The sequence below is a fragment of the Heterodontus francisci genome, chromosome 18, assembly GCF_036365525.1.
Source record: "Heterodontus francisci isolate sHetFra1 chromosome 18, sHetFra1.hap1, whole genome shotgun sequence".
Taxonomy (NCBI): Eukaryota; Metazoa; Chordata; class Chondrichthyes; order Heterodontiformes; family Heterodontidae; genus Heterodontus; species Heterodontus francisci.
In genome coordinates, this window is record NC_090388.1 from 73,278,416 (window position 1) to 73,291,509 (window position 13,094).

The 13,094-nt window shown below is 48.1% G+C and overlaps 1 protein-coding gene across 1 annotated transcript in view; it reads right to left on the bottom strand.

The window, feature by feature from the left end:
• LOC137379885 (PDZ domain-containing RING finger protein 4-like) overlaps positions 1-13,094 on the bottom strand; it is a 523,744-nt gene that overhangs the window by 502,875 nt on the left and 7,775 nt on the right. The window contains exon 2 of the mRNA XM_068051287.1: positions 6,112-6,198. Within this exon, the coding sequence (XP_067907388.1) occupies positions 6,112-6,198 (87 nt within the window). The remainder of the gene's footprint in view (positions 1-6,111; positions 6,199-13,094) is intronic.

Consider the following 13,094-nt stretch of genomic DNA (forward strand, 5'->3'; position numbering starts at 1 on the left):
CATCACATCAGTGCAAAAGAAAAGGCTGAAGCATTTGCAACTATCTTCAGCTAGAAGTGCCGAGTGGATGATCTTGGCCTCCTCCTGAAGTCCCCTCACAGATGCCAGTCTTCAGCCAATTTGCTTCACTCCACATATCAAGTGTTACAACCAGGTGAGAAAGAAGTCTAGGGTTCCCTTTCAGCCTTCACCTAGTCTTACTGTAAAAGGGTTTAATTTTAAACACACCGTGTTTTTAGCTCCCTCTTGGTGAATCCTTGCTCATCGCTTTCCAATTATAAGGCAAAGAAACCAGTACAAACAGGCTTTCTTAGGTTTAAAGAGAAGTTGAAATTTATTAAACTTAAACTCCAACTCGGTCAATTTCCTCACGCATACACGATGCGCTCACGCTAGCATGCATACGTGATACATACATGCAAATACAGACAGAAAAGAGCAGAAGAAAAATAAAGTGGAAAGGTTTGAGGCAATATCTGAAGAGTTGTTGTTACAGTTCTTCAAGTTCACTGTAGAATCCTTGATTGTAGGTCGATCTTGCTTTTCGTTAGGGCCCAGTATTCTTCTTAAACCTTGTTCGCTGTAGGAGACTTTTCTCTCTTGGGGGTTCATGTGTCTTCAGAGGCTTGTGAGAAAGTGATGGGAGCAGACATGAGAGAGATCTTTTCAGTCCAGGAGCAAACAGACTTTCTGCCCAAACTGTTGGTACAAATTCAAAAAACTCAGGTTGCCCAGCAGGCTAGTCATGTGACTAACTGGTTTGACCATGTCCATTTGTGTATTCGGCCATCTTAGCAGTCAACCTGGAATGCGTGCTCCCCTACCTTCAACGTCTGGTGATCAAAAGTCCATTGCGGGTTGAACGTGTCAGGAAATGGCTGCTTTGTCCTTCCAAACACCGTTAATTTATTTATTTTATTTAGAGATACAGCACTGAAACAGGTCCTTCGGTCCACCGAGTCTGTGCTGACCAAGAACCACCCATTTTATACTAACCCTACAGTAATCCCATATTCCCTACCACCTACCTAAACTAGGGGTAATTTACAATGGCCAATTTACCTATCACCTGCAAGTCTTTGGTGGTGGGAGGAAACTGGAGCACCCGGCGAAAACCCACACGGTCACAGGGAGAACTTGCAAACTCCGCACAGGCAGTGCCCAGAATTGAACCCGGGTCCCTGGAGCTGTGAGGCTGCGGTGCTAACCACTGCGCCACTGGGCATTTTCCAATAATGGCTGATCTGTTTAACATGTCCTTTCTTCCCTCCAGTAACAGTTTAAAATCACTGCTCATGACAAAATTAATGTGCCTCGTTCTTGGCAGGTGGGGGCCAAGCATGACATCAAGTAATGGCTGAATGCACAGGATCTTGCAAAGGTTATGGACCCTAACAAAATTCTGGCTGTAGTACTCAAGTCTTGTGCTCTATAAATAGCCTTGCCCCTAGCCAAGCTGTTCCAATACAGCTACAACACTGGCACCATCCGACATTGTGGAAAATTGCCCAGGGACGTCCTGTCCACAAGCACCAGGACAAATCCAATCCAGCTAATTACCGCCCCATCAGCATACCCTCCATCATCAGCAAAGTGATGGAAGCTGTCATCAGCAGTGCTATCAAGCAACACTTACTCAGTAATACCCTGCTCACCGATGCCAAATGTGGGTTCCACCAGGGCCAATCAGCTCCAGACCTCATGACAGCCTTGGTCCAAATATGGACAAGAGCTAAATTCAAGGGGTAAGGTGGGAGTGACTTCCCTTGACATCAAGACAGCATTTGACTGAGTATGGCATCAAGGAGCCCTCGCAAAATTGAAGTCAATGGGAATCAAGGAGAAAACTCTCCACTGGTTGGAATCATACGTAGGACAAAGGAAGATGGTTGTGAGTTGTTGGAGGCCAATCATCTCAGTCCCAGGACATCACTGCAGGACTTCCTCAGGGTGGTGTCCTAGGCTCAACCATCTTCAGCTGCTTCATCAATGATCTTCCCTCCATCATGTGGTCAGAGGTGGGGATGTTTGCTGATGATTGCACAGTGTTCAGCACCATGCACAACTCCTCAGATACTGAAGCGATCTGTGCCCATATGCAGCAAGATGTGGGGAACATTCAGGTTTGGACTGATAAGTAGCAAATGACATTTGCACCACCCACCAAGTGCCAGGCAATGACTGTCTCCAACAAGAGAGAATCTAACCATCTCTCCTTGACATTCAAGGGTATTACCATTGTTGAATTCCCCACTATCCTGGTGGTTTACCATTGCCCAGAAACTTAACTGGACCAGCTATATAAATATCGTGGCTTCAAGAGCAGGTCAGAGGTTGGGAATTCTGCAGTGAGTAACTCACCTCCTGACTCCCCAAAGCCTGTCCACCATCTACAAGGAACAAGTCAGGAGTATGATGGAACTCTCACTATTTGCCTGAACAAGTTCGGCCACAACACTCACGAAGTTCGACACCACACCTGCTTGAATGGCACTCCATCCACCACCATAAACATTCACTCCCTCCACCATCTACACACAGTGGCAGTAGTGTGTACCATCTACAAGATGCATTGCAGCAACTCACTAAGCTTCCTTCAACAACACCTTCCAAACCCACAACCTCTACCACCTAGAAGGACAAGGGCAGCAGATGCATGGGAACACCATCACCTGCAAGTTCCTCTCCAAGTCACACACCATCCTGACCCGGAACAACGTCACCATTCCTACCCTATCATTGGGTCAAAATCCTGGAACTCCCTAACAGTACTGTGGGTGTACCTTCACCACATGGACTGCAGCAGTTCAAGAAGGCACCACCACCTTCTCAAGGGCAATTTGAGATGGGCAATAAATGCCAGCCATGCCAGCGTCGTTCACATCCCATGAACAAATAAAAAAAAAAGATTTTTGTTTTACCCATGCTACCACATGCAGTAGTTGAGGCAAACAGCATTGATGCATTTATGGGAGAGAACGTAAGAAATAGGAGCTGTAGTAGGCCATTCAGCCCCTCAAGCCTGCTCTGACATTAAGACCATGGCTGATCTTCTGCCTCACCTCCACCTTCACACACTATCTTGATATCCCTCAATCCTCTTAGCACCCAAAAATCTAACGATTGCTGTCTTGAATATATTCAATGACTGAGCATGCACAACTCTCCGGGGTACAGAATTCCAAAGATTCACAACTCTAAATGAAGAAATTTCTCATTTCAGTCCTAAATGGCCAACATCTTATTCTGAGAATGTAACCCCGTGTTCTAGATTCTCCAGCCTAAGGAAACATCCTCCCAGCACCAATCCTGTCAAGCCCCATAAGAATCTTCTATGTTTCAATGAGATCACCTCTCCTTCTAAATTCTAGGGAATATAGGCCTAGCCTACTCTATCACGCCTCATAGGGCAATCCTCAAATTCCAAGAATCAGTGTAGTGAACCTTTGCTGCACACCATCCAAGGCAAATATATCCTTCCTTAGGTAAGGAGACCAGAACTGTACACAAGATGTAGTCTTACCCTGTATAAACTGTAATAAGACTTCTTTACTCATACTCCAATCCCTTTGCAGCAAAGGCCATCATACCATTTTCTTTCCTGTACCTGCATGCTAACTTTGAGATTCATGTAAAAAGGAACCGAGGTTCCTCTGAATACCAACATTTCCCAGTCTCTCTCTGTTTAAAAGATGTTCTGCTTTTCCATTTTCCCCGAGGTAGATAACGTCACACTTTGCACATCATGGGCTGAATTTTACCAGCTCGCCGCCGATCTCAACAGCGAGCTTCAAACATGGCGGCATGCACGGGATCGACTCCAGCGGAGCCGCCGCAATATTAGGCGCGGCGGCTTATTTACATGGCCAGGATGGAGGACCCCCCCCCCCATTACTTGGAGGGTGCAGGCAATCCATTCCCCAGCAATGGCATCTGGTGCCACTGCGCAGGCGCCATTTTTAAAGGGCTTTCAGCCCTTGCATTTAAAGAAATAGAGACTTACACTTTATTGAAAAACATTTAATAGAAGTTTCAAGCCCCTCTCCCACACCCCCAATGACCAAATACTCCATTCTTTGTCCTCTCCCACCCCCCCAAAGTGCTTACCTTGTGCCTGACCTTCCTCCCCGCAAAGGTCATAAACTTTAATCTTCACCCCTTCCCACCACCCACTAGACCAATCAAAGTAGTTTGACCCTGCTTCCCCATCCCCCCACTGAGGAACGTACCTGCTCCCCCCTCACCATCAGTGTTCCAACTTACATCAGTGATCGGAGATCCAATGGTGTAGGAGTGCCGGCCACTGACCCCAATATCGGAGTGAGACGGCCGGCGGGATCAGGTAATTCATTTATTCGTTCATTTAAATGGCGGTCCCATTGCCGGGCGCCGGAGGGGGTGGGGGGGGGGGTAAGGGGAGCTGCCATGAGGTCTGGCCGCCGCCGGCAATATGGGGCAGGACCTCCTAGCATCAAGGTCCGTAGCTGGCCTTTCCCGGAGCCATTTTCCACTCTCCCGCTCCCCCCCCCCCCCCACCATGACCTCCGACGTCGGGGGGGCTGGTAAAATTCAGCCCTATTTTTCATCTACCATGTTCTTGCCCATTCACTCAACCTGCCTAGATCATCTTTGTGTTCTCCTCACAGCTTACTTTACCACCTAATTTCCATCAGCAAATTTAGATACATTCCACTCTGTGTCCTTCACTTAATTCAGAGTCACAGATTGCAAAAAGCTGAGCACCAAGCTCAGATCCTTGTATTACTCCACGAGTTACAGCCTGCAACCCAAAAATGACATGTTTATTCTTGCTCTCATGTTTCTGTCCATTAATCAATACTCAATCCATGCTAATATATTACCCGCAATCCCATAAGTTCTAATTGTATGTAATAATCTCTTGTACAGCACCTTATCAAATGCTTTTTGAAAATCCAAACACACTATATCAACTGGCTCCCCCTCATCTCCCTGCCAGATACAAGCTCAAAAGACTAACGGATTCGTCAAACGCAATTTCTCTTTCATAAATCCATGTTGACTCTGCTTAATCATACGATTTTCTAAGTGCCCTGTTTCCACATTCCTGTTAATCGAATCTAGCATTTTCCCTACAACTGATGTCAGACTAACTGGCCTACAGTTCCAAATTCTGTCCCTCCCTCCTTTCTTCAGTAGCGGGGTTATGTTTGGTACCTTCCAATCCATAGGAAGTTCTAGAATCTAGGGATTTCAGAAAGATCAGGATCAACGCATCCACTATCTCTGTAGCTACCGCTTTTAAAACCCTAGATGCAGGTTATCAGTTCCAGGGAATTTGTCGACTTTTAGTCCCATTAATTTCTCCAGTTCTATTAAGTTCCTCATTCTCACCAGCCCCTTGGTTCCTCACTATTTCTGGAATGCTTTTGTGTCTTCTACTGTGAAGTCAGGTACAAAGACCTTGTTTAATGTCTCTACCATTTCTTTATTCCCCATTACAATTTCTTCTGTCTCTGCCTCTGATAGGCCCATGTTTACTTTTACTAATCTCTTCCTTTTTCCTTACCTATAGAAGCTTTTAACATCTCGTGAGTTTACTTTCACATTCTCTTTTCTCTTTATCAGTGAATTTTTTTTTTTTACTGAATTCTAAAATTCTCCTAATCCAGCTAGATAAGTGCATGAGGGAGAAAGGAACAGAAGACGATACTGAAATGGTTAAATGAATGAGGTGGGAGGAGGTTTGTGCGGAGCATCACCACCAGCATAGACCAGTTGGGCCGAATGGCCAATTGCTGTGCTGTAAATTCTATATAATTTGCGGATATAGCAGCTAGAAACAGAACCAGCGTAAATAGTGGGGATTGTATACATATTAGACATTTAAAATTTAAGATTCCAGGCATATCAAACTCCTAAAGCATTGGTCAGATCATTTACTATACCAACTTGACAACATCTCTGCAAATATCTGAGACATTAATTGATTCATCTTAAATGTACACATTGCCAGATAGTTCCTCAGAAATCTTCACGTTATACAAAATCTCCAAAGAGCAGCAATGATAAATAATGTATCAAACAGACCTAAGTTAGAAACAAAAATACTGCAATCTCTTTAAAACTTACTGGACTGGGTCTTCCACCAATAATGTTAAATCCAAGAGTGTCATTTTCTCGATGTAAAACTATAGTTAACGGTTTTGTCTCTCCACCCTATTAGAAAAAAATATGAAAGGAAATTAGGAGCCTGCAAAAAGCACTGAAACTATAAACTGTCTAAACTATAATGAAGCATAGTAATAACAGCATTAAGTACAGATGAGGGGCCTAAACAATCTGTCTGACTCATCTCTCCACAGATGCCTATGGAATGACAAAAGAGTTTTTTGCCCTCATTACCCTACCCACAAGACCATTAGTCTTGGCTCAGTGGTAGCAATCTCGCCGCTGAGTCAGAAAGTTGTAAGTTCAAGTCCCACTCCAGAGATTTGAACACAAATTCTGGCTAACACATCAGAACAGTACTGAAAGAGTGCTGCACTTTCAGAAGTGCCACCTTTTGGATGAGGGGTTAAATCAATGTCCCAATTACTCTCTTGGGCAGAATAAAAGATCCTATGACACTATTTTGAAGGAGTTCTCCCTTGTGATTAGCCCATATCCTACATAACTAAAATAGATGATCCAGTCATTAATTTAATAGCTGCTTGTGGGACCTTGCTGTGCGCGAATTGGCTGCTGCGTTTCCTAAATTGAAACAGTGACTACACTTCAAAACTAGCTCATTGGCTGTAAAGTGCCTTACAATACCCTGAAGTCATGAAAGGTGCTACATAAATGCAAGTCTTTCCTTTCATTAATCATCCTTCGTGTACTGTCGTGCTTCCTGGCATTCCAAACTAGCCATTACCAACTCTGTACCTATACCCAGCAACAGTGGTTTAACATAAAATAGTCACAAGCTACAAAATCAGTACATATTATTGCTGTTTGTACTCGAAGACTGAATTCAACCAGGACCTGTGAGCTCAGTGTAAATTTGATCTCCCAAGAATTTGCATTCACTTCTGTCTCAAGTCTGCAGCATGCCGGACAATATAAGACAGTCAGTCTAACTTCAGTGCTGATGCATCAGACAAAACAGTAAGACTTCGAATCAGATCATGTAACCCAGACCTCAAATCCACAGTATTTTGGGGGAGTGAGGTCCCGATTTCCACTACCCTTTGCGTGGAAGAAGTGCTTCCTGATTTCACTGCTAAATTGCCTAGCTCCAATTTTAAGATGGTTCCCGCTGTTCTGGACTCCCCTCCACCAAAGGAAACAGTTTCTCTGCATCTACCCGACTGAATCTCGTTATCATTTTAAACACCTCAATTATATCACCCCTTGCGGCTTGGCCATGTGAGCCGCATGGAAGATGGCAGGATCCCCAAAGACACATTGTACAGCGAGCTCGCCACTGGTATCAGACCCACCGGCCGTCCATGTCTCCGTTATAAAGACGTCTGCAAACGCGACATGAAATCGTGTGACATTGATCACAAGTCGTGGGAGTCAGTTGCCAGCATTCGCCAGAGCTGGCGGGCAGCCATAAAGACAGGGCTAAATTGTGGCGAGTCGAAGAGACTTAGTAGTTGGCAGGAAAAAAGACAGAGGCGCAAGGGGAGAGCCAACTGTGCAACAGCCCCAACAAACAAATTTCTCTGCAGCACCTGTGGAAGAGCCTGTCACTCCAGAATTGGCCTTTATAGCCACTCCAGGCGCTGCTTCACAAACCACTGACCACCTCCAGGCGCGTATCCATTGTCTCTCGAGATAAGGAGGCCCAAAAGAAAGAATAAACACCTAAATTGAATGGAACACAAGCCAAGTTCATGCAACCTATCTTCATAACTTAATCCTTTAAACCCTGGATTCATTTTATTTATTTATACAGCACTGAAACAGGCCCTTCGGCCCACCGAGTCTGTGCCGACCAACAACCACCCATTTATACTAACCCTACAGTAATCCCATATTCCCTACCACCTACCTGCACTAGGGGCAATTTACAATGGCCAATTTACCTATCACCTGCAAGTCTTTGGCTGTGGGAGGAAACCGGAGCACCCAGCGGAAACCCACGCGGTCACAGGGAGAACTTGCAAACTCCGCAGAGGCAGTACCCAGAATCGAACCCGGGTCCCTGGAGCTGTGAGGCTGCGGTGCTAACCACTGCACCGCATTCTGGTGAATCTACATTGTACCCCCTTCAAGGTCAATTTATACTTCTTGAAATTCCCACAAATAAGGACTGACCATTTGGAGCTTCACTTGCTCTCCTATGTTTTTCAAGCTCCTCGAGATAAAGGGCAACATTCCATTCGCCTTTATGATTTCCTTTTCTACCTGTGCAGTAGCTTTTAGTGATTTCAGTACCTAAATCTCTTTTGCTCCTCCACTGGTCCTTGTCTCTCCCCATTAAAAAAACAATTCTCATTTATCTGTCTTGGATTCTTAATGGATGACCTCACACTCCCACTGGGAAATCCACGTCCCTAGTCCAAAGTTGTACATTCTACAGAGTTCATTAAACAGGGCAGAAAGTGTTTTGACAGAAGTTTCAGAATGTCAAACGACTAAGATTAATTTACAGCCAAAGCAACACAAACCTTGTGTACCTACACGCAATGTGACCATTTCAATACAGCATCTAGCTTAGGGATATCAGTTTGTTGCTCATACTGCCACTTATATAGAAGTGGTTTAAATTTGGGTCAGGTTTGGGACATAAGTTTACGGTGGCAGGCGGAGGGGATTGAGGGGGGGGTGAGGAGGTTGCAGCAGGTGTGGAAGTGCACTGAAAACATTAACCCCACTCACCTAGTCTTTTTAAATGCTGCAAGAAAAAGTATTAAAAGGGATTTTTTTTTAAAGTAAGAATTTGGGTGCAATTTCTAGCATCCCATTTTACTTTGTTTAGTGCCAAAGGCGTGCATCAATTCAATGGAAGGTACAGAATTTAATGCCTGTTTCTTGTTGACTCTGACTTTGCAAACTCCCCTTCAACAGTACAACCCATTGAAGAACATCACTCAGCTAACATTCTGGCCACAGTGTAGCAAGTTAGGAGAACAGGTCTTTTGAAACAAAGAAACACAGAATAAATGGCTCTTGCCACCTCTGCACCCTACCAATGCCAGGGAACCAGTGTCGGTTTAAGCAAGTGATTCCAATGGGACAAATACTGCAGTCAGATCCTACAAACTGTTACACATTTCTCCACAACTATTGTGATCCTTCTCCCTGGTGTTTTAACTCCCCTAAACCTGAGCCATTGAGCACCAACAATATTTTTCCATAGCCTCAGTATTGCTGTTTATTGTCAATGAACAGATTACGAACAAAAGTGTCATCCTCAGAGCCTGAAAGTTAACGGACTGTTTGCACTGAGGCTCAAAGACAACGATGATGGGATGTTTACACTAAGACTCCTTATAATGAACACATAAGCCATCCAAACTCTATACCACAACACACACACATTTTCATCTCCTCATTGCGAAACGTTTCATTTGCGTGTAATTTTGTGTCTGAAGGGTAAATGAATCAGAAAACATCCCAACCAAATTTGTAGTTTTATAAAATGGATCGATATACACAACTCAAACAAACAACAGTTCAAACACTACAAACTGCAGCCCAGGGCAGGACTCACTGCAGTAAATGAAAGGTTTGCCAACACAATGGATTGTTGAAGGGTTTCCTTGTAATCCTCGATTCCAAATTTTAAATCACTGCAGGGTTCCCGCGAACAGCTGTATTTAGAATACGAGCTAAACACGAGAACACCCTGTTCTCTCACACATCGCAGAGAAGCCCAGCCTGGATGAAGCAGAATTTGAAAGATCAGGTGATTGGATTGTACAATATCTTGAACACGTCAACCAATTTGTCTTTTTTTTTAAAAAATCAGTGTTCCAATCAACTTTATGTCTTTGAATTAGTATAAAAGTTAAGCACAAAATTGGAGACAGATGTTTTTTGACACTTAAAAGGTTAATCGATTTTTTAAAACCATAATTAGGGTTTTTGAGTGGACCCCCAGCACTGCTTTTGTTTCCATTTTGATCCAAAACAAGTAATATTAATTATTGTGTGAAGTAAAGTCCACGTTAAATTAGCTTGACATTCCATTCTAGCGTCAACAGCAGATAAAACCAAAGATTAAAATCCTAAAGTTACTCCACTTTGAAACACAAATCACAGACATGTATAATCGCCTTCTTCCTCCTTCCTGCTCACTGGAATTCCTGCAATTAATTAATTCCTTTTTTTTTCATTGCATTCATTCACTGCATTCGCACTCGCTTCTGACAATTATTGGTTTAACCAACACATCAGTGACTGAACAACCAAACCAGGCTGTCAACTGCAAATGACATGTACAAAAACAGCAGTGAAATAAACACGCAATTGATAGATAGATAGATGGCTACTTGTGTAATAGACAAACACAGAAGCAAGAGTGAGAAGTAGCCATCTCCTCCCCAGGCTCCCTTCTCGTTCCTTCCCATTTTCCCCTTCATCACCCACCATCTCTTCATTTCCTCACCATGCTACCTCCCATTCCACCCTTCCTCACTCGAATTCACTTCTCAGGCTCCATCCCTCTCCCCCCACTTTCCCTCACCCCAATTCTCCCCACCACCCTCCCTCACCCCAATTCTCCCCACCACCTTCCCTCACCCCAATTCTCCCCCCACCACCCTCGCTCACTCACTCTCCTTACCTCATCGACCCAATTCCCCCTCCATTCCTCATCCCCAATTCCCCCTCCCTCACACTCCCCCCAATTATCCCCCTCCCTCACCCCCCACAATACCCCACTCCTTCATGCACCCCCCTCCCCAATTCCACCCTCACACTCCACAATTCCCCACCTCGCTCACCCTCCCTCCTCTCCCCAATTTCCCCCCTCCCTCACCCTCCAAAATTCTCCACTCCATGAATCTCCCTCCCCAATTCCCACCTCCCTCACTTTCCCCCAATTGCCCCCCTCCCTCCCCCCCAATTCCCCCCTCCCTCTCCCCCTCCCCAATTCCCCCCCTCCCTCACCCTCCCTCCCTTTCCCCCAGTTCCCCCTCCCTCTCCCCAATTCCCACCCCCCTCTCCCCCTCCCCAATTCCCCCCTCCCTCTCCCCAATTCCCCCCCTTCCCCCTCCCCCCCTCCCCCCCAAGTCCCCCCCTCCCCCTCCACAATTCCCCCCTCCTTCACCCCCTCCCCAATTACCCCCTCCTTCACCCCCTCCCTCCCCAATTCCCCTCCTTCACCCCTTCCCTCCCCAATTCCCCCCCTCTCCACCTCCCTCCCCAATTCCCCCCCTCTCCACCTCCCTCCCCAATTCCCCCACTCTCCACCTCCCTCCCCAATTCTTCCCTCCCCCTCCCTCCCCAATTCCCCCCTCCCCAATTCTTCCCTCCCCCTCCCTCCTCAATTCCCCCCACCCCAATTACCCCACTCTCTCCCTCCCTCCCCAATTCCCCCTCCCTCGCCCACTCCCTCCCCAATTCCCCCCTCCCTCGCCCCCTCCCTCCCTCCCCAATTTCCCCCCTCCCTCCCTCCCCAATTTCCTCCCTCCCTCCCTCCCCAATTTCCCCCCTCCCTCCCTCCCCAATTTCCCCCCTCCCTCGCCCCCTCCCTCCCCAATTTCCCCCCTCCCTCCCTCCCCAATTTCCCCCCTCCCTCACCCACCTCCCTCCCCAATTTCCCCCCTCCCTCACCCACCTCCCTCCCCAATTCTCCCCCTCCCTCACCCACCTCCCTCCCCAATTCTCCCCTCCCTCACCCACCTCCCTCCCCAATTCTCCCCTCCCTCACCCACCTCCCTCAATTCCCCCTACCTCACCCCGCTCCCTCCATCCCACCCCAATTCACTCTCACTTACCCCCCCTTCCTCCACAATTCCCCCTCCCTCACACCCCAATTCACCCTCCCTTACCTCCTGCTTCCAAAATTCCTCCCTCCACAAATCCCCCCTCCCTCGCCCCCCAATTCCCTCTCCCTCATCCTCCTCCCAATTCCCCCCCCACTCCCTCCCTCTCCCCCTCACTCCCTCCCTCTCCACAATTACCCCCTCCCTACCCCCCAATTCCCCCCTCCCTCACCCTCCTTCTCCCCAATTCCCCCCCCCCACTCCCTCCCTCCCCCACCCCCCAATTCCCCCCTCCCTCACCCTCCTTCTCCCCAATTCCCCCCCCACTCCCTCCCTCTCCCTCCCTCTCCCCAATTTGCCCCTCCCTCACCCTCCTTCTCCCCAATTCCCCCCCCACTCACTCTCTCCCCCCCAAATTCCCCCCTCCCTTCCCCCCAAATTCCCCCCCTCCCTCACCCTCCCTCACCCCCAAATTCCCCCCCCCTCCCTCACCCTCCCTCACCCCCAATCCCCCCTCCCTCACCCTCCTTCTCCCCCAAATCCCCCCCTCCCTCACCCTCCTGCTCCCCAATTCCCCCCCTCCCTCCCTCACCCTCCTTCTCCCCAATCCCCCCCCCTCACCTCCTCTCCCCAATCCCCCCCCCTCACCTCCTTCTCCCCAATTCCCCCCCCTCACCTTCCTTCTCCCCAATTCCCCCCCCCTCACCTTCCTCTCCCCAATCCCCCCCCTCCCTCACCCTCCTCTCCCCAATCCCCCCCCTCCCTCACCCTCCTTCTCCCAATCCCCCCCCTCCCTCACCTCCTTCTCCCCAATCCCCCCCCCTCCCTCCCCCTCCTCTCCCCAATCCCCCCCCTCGTCACCCTCCTCTCCCCAATTCCCCCCCCTCGTCACCCTCCTTCTCCCCAATTCCCCCCCCTCCCTCACCCTCCTCTCCCCATTCCCCCCCCCTCCCTCACCCTCCTCTCCCCAATTCCCCCCCCCTCCCTCACCCTCCTTCTCCCCACTCCCCCCCCCTCCCTCACCCTCCTCTCCCCACCCCCCCCTCCCTCACCCTCCTCTCCCCCATCCCCCCCCTCCCTCACCCTCCTTCTCCCCAATTCCCCCCCTCCTTCTCCCTCCTTCTCCCCAATTCCCCCCCTCCTTCTCCCCAATTCCCCCCCCTCCCTCACCCTCCTTCTCCCCAATTCCCC